General features: G+C 49.8%; 1 protein-coding gene across 1 annotated transcript; it reads right to left on the bottom strand.

Annotated features, from left to right (window-relative positions):
* Nucleotides 1-916: 916 nt before the first annotated feature.
* On the bottom strand, nt 917-3,499 carry LOC149160678 (uncharacterized). Its single transcript, XM_089434683.1, has 3 exons — nt 3,055-3,499; nt 2,833-2,972; nt 917-1,033 (listed from the first exon to the last, which is right to left on the bottom strand). Exons 1-3 carry the CDS (start codon nt 3,482-3,484, stop codon nt 917-919), a joined length of 687 nt encoding a protein of 228 aa, XP_089290809.1. The 5' UTR covers nt 3,485-3,499.
* Nucleotides 3,500-4,109: the final 610 nt, after the last annotated feature.

Raw genomic sequence — 4,109 nt, 5'->3', positions numbered from 1 at the left:
TTTGTCCTTTTCTCGACTCCTGAAATATGAAAAGGTCAAGTTTGGTTCTTGCGTCTTAAAATTAATTGGCCACGATAACATCACCCAGTTAGGTCTTGTGTGCGTTAGCTTGAGTAGGTTTCGTTTTCGTCTGCTATGGCAACTTTTCCAGGATTCACCAACCTAGGGTCCCCCTCTGAAGGGAATCCGGGACAATTCCCTCCTCTTGGGAATGTTGGTGCTCCGTATATGGCGACGTTGTCTCTCCCAGGGTTGACTGTCGGGTTGCCTGTGTGGTTGTTTTCAACCTCTTTGGTCTCTACCGTATCGGCTGTTAGTCCATCAGTCCCTCCACCTGAACAACGTCATGTTGATCCAAAGGTGGACCTCTCCCCTTCGACGCCTACTTCTACGTCCTCAGCTTCCGCTTCGCTTGGTGAAAGTCTTGACTCGAGTAACCAGGTGGCTAAGAAGAAGAAGAAGAAGACCAAGAAGAAGAAGTCCCCTCAGGGAGAGCCTACACACACAGTCCCCCTTTCAAGTCCAGCTCCCCCCTCCAGTATACCTGAAGTCGGGTCACCTTCTGCTCCTCCGCGGAAGGTCAAGTTTCCTTGTCGATTATGCAAGGAGGACCATCTCCTTCGTGATTGCCCTGGCATTCCCAGGGTATTAGAAGTTTGGTCTCATGATTTGGCCCGCCCTCCATCGTCCACTGATGATCATGGCGATGCTACCTCATCAGCTAGGAATGGTAAGGAGAAAGGGAAGTTTCGAATCCCCTGTCGACTTTGTGAAGGCAAACATCCCCTTCACCTTTGTCCACTCATGGATACAGCCTCTGCTGTGTTGGAAAGTCTTGCTGCCCCTCCGAATCCACTTCCCGCTGGTTATCAGCGTCTTTCTACAGCTATAAATCGCGCCCCTGTTGACAAAGAGATCACTTCAGATTCCTCTCTTGTCCAGCCCCCTCTTCCCGAAACCGGCTGTTCCCAGCCCATCCCAGACCCGTCATCGGTCGGACAGAGCATTGAATCGAGTTCGCCACTCGCTCACTCTGTTCCAGAAGAGAAAAATTCTCATGTTCTTCTCGTCTCCTCAGATTCTCCTGAGCTTGATAAAGGTTCTCCTGAAACCTCTCCGGAGAATTTAGATTCGGTTCTTTCCGAGCAGGGGGGCAACCATATGGTTCCCCCACCAAGTAGTTCGGTCATTTCCTTTGATTGGAGTCGTTTGACTACCCCTCCCCTTCCATCCCACGTGCCTTTCTGGGTCACCGCCTATGCTTGCAATAAGGCGCTGCCTGGCACTGTGTTAGACGAAGGAGCATCGGTTAGTCTTATGCCCGTTACTACTTGGCGAGCTTTGGGTTCCCCATCGCTTGTACCTGTCGCACCGCATCTCACCGCGTTTGACGGAGGAACGAGTCAGCCATTAGGGATCCTTCCAAAGTTTCCTATTACTTTGGGGGGCAAGACTGTCTATATAGACATCTCAGTTACCCAAGGTTCTTTAGACTTCAGTCTTCTCCTTGGTCGTGATTATGTGTATGCCATGGGAGCCCTTGTTTCTTCACTTTTCCGTGTGGTTTGTTTTCCACACGATGGAAGAATCGTGACATTCGATCAATTATCGTTCGTTCGTCCACAAGCCCCTCCGGCGCACTCCTCCTTCCCTCCTGGTTTTCATCCACAAGTTGCATCTGCCTCACCGCAAATCAACTACGTGGCCACCCAACCCGTGCCCGTACCCAGTGACGACACCATCGTACATAGTGTCCTGGGGGCATTAGGTCCTGATTTCCAAGATGTTGGACTCCCCTCCGGAGCCACTTTCTTGGGGGCCTCCACTTCCCGTTCATTATGATGAAGTCCATTCTGAGCACAGTTCCTTGTCTTGTGTCAAGCTCGCTAAAAAATGAAACACGGCGTTTGGAGCACAGTTCCTTGTCTTGTGTCAAGCTCGCTAAAAAATGAAACACGGCGGCCCGAGGATAGTTTTTACCTGTGTCAACCTCGTTAAAACAATGAAACATAAGCTCGTGCAATTCGAGCGCAATAACCATTTTGTCAACCTTCAACCCATTTTCAATGGCTTGAAGCTTGGGGGGCATGTACCTCGAATTGAGACACGATGCTGGGGGCATGCCCGTTCCTTTCCTATCAAGCATAGTTTGCATGTATATACGTGCCTTTAAGCTTGCATCAAAAATAAAATCCATTGTTCAAAGCATAGTTTGCATACGTGATTATCATGTGTGTTTTCAAGCTTTCATAAAAAAAAAATATGTGCATATTTCACGATGGGTCGTTTGTTATGCAAGTAGATACATCAGATAACATGTGTGTCGAACAGTTGCGTAACATATGAAACACATCATCATATGTAAAAGATCCATCTAAGAATAAGCATACATAAATCATTTCAAGCATAGTTTGCACGTGTGTGTTTTTAAGCTTGCATTAAACATATAAAATCCATGAGTCGAGTGTCGTGCAAATTCATACATAAGATCACAAATTGTACTGAACAAACGCATAACACAAGATAACACATCATCACATGTAACAACGACTCATCCAAAAATCGGTATGTATATATATATATATCGTGTGGCGCACTGAGGCGCTCAAAAATAGAAGTACATGTCCCAAAATCTCAATACATTTGAGTCATAATGTCTCAAAATAAACAGTGGAAATAAAACCTAGGTGACTAATCGGCTGGATGGTGCTCTCTGTAGTACACAGCCGCTCGTGCCACCCACCTCAGAAGGCGGTGCACTCTGGGTTCCACACCCACTGTGTGGATCTGATGCTCCACAGGAACCTCCTCGACCCCCTGGAAGTCCGGCACCCCCTCCAGCAACCCCTCAAGGTTGCGAGCCACAATCTCTGGTGTGTCGGCCCCTGGAGGGGCTAAGGCCAAAGCTCCGGCTCCCGGGCCCTCTCTCCGTGCCGTGGCAGCCAGGCCAATCGGTCTAGTAGGCCCCACATCTGCATGACAAGACATTTATTAGGACATGTACATAAAAAATTTAAAAACAATACAAAACTCAAAAGACAAAAAGTGTCATACCTGCATCATCCCACTGTTCACCCGGAGGCAGCACCAAGTCAGGATCATTGCGGAAATCCATCCCCGCATATGGCCAATCCTGTACGAAGATCTCCTGCTGGTCCAACCAGTCTCTGAAAAATGCCCCCCAGCTATGTGGTCGGCCGCCACCCCCACGTGGCATAATCCGAGCCCATCGTGACGCCCTCGTCTCTCGAGGATCTCTGGGGGCATCCACAGCCATAGACTGCAGTCGCATGGCTGGTACTCGCTCCAGAATGAGCGGGACCAGGATCGATCCATAGCCGAACTGCTTCGTCTCCCCACGACGGCAGTTGCTCAATTGCCTCTTCATGTTGTTGGCCACTGCCGTGCACCAATCAAACACGGTAGGCTCGAGGCACTCGAGAGCTAGTAGGAGATGGGTCTTGGACGCCTCGTGATTCGCCATGCTACCTGCCGCCCGGGTCACCATGAATAGGATGGTGCGCAGCACTATGTCTCTCACTGTGGGGATCGAGCACTTCCCACTCCGCGTTTTCACCGCCCCCGGGCAAACCTCAGCCATCAGGTCATCCAGAGTACCGCCGCTAGGTCGCTGCCCCTCCAAGATGGGCCTCGCACCTCGGCGCGACAACCCGGTCAAGAAAAAGATATCCATGTGGTCAAACTCAATGTCGTGACCACGGATGGTGAATTTTTGGTCCACCGGGTTCCATGCCCTGATCAGCAGCTCCAGCAGATCATGTTGGGCCCTCAGATGCGGCGTAAGGAAGAATTTCATGAATCCGCACGCCCGCATGGCGTTGCAGCAATTTACGTCTCCCCAAGCAGCCACATCCTCTACATCGTGAACTCTCTCTTGCCATTGAAAGGCCATGATGTCCTGCATGAACAATAAAAACCAATCAGAATTGTTTTCATGGAGAAATTTACGTTCATTTATTAAAAAAACAAAACTTTTCCGCGCCATCGCGGCTGTTTTAGGGACAGCCGCGATGACAATGGCGGCTCTGTGTAAAAAATGCGAGGTCAGCGCGGAAGAACACGCCTTTTCCGCGCTGACCCGAAGTTGG

Source organism: Pinus tabuliformis, chromosome 5_2 (genome assembly GCF_031772625.1).
Source record: "Pinus tabuliformis cultivar Carrire ecotype Pingquan chromosome 5_2, CPIR1, whole genome shotgun sequence".
NCBI classification, from domain to species: domain Eukaryota; kingdom Viridiplantae; phylum Streptophyta; class Pinopsida; order Pinales; family Pinaceae; genus Pinus; species Pinus tabuliformis.
Note: the sequence above shows the minus strand (reverse complement) of the source record. Positions and strands in the feature narration are given on the sequence as shown.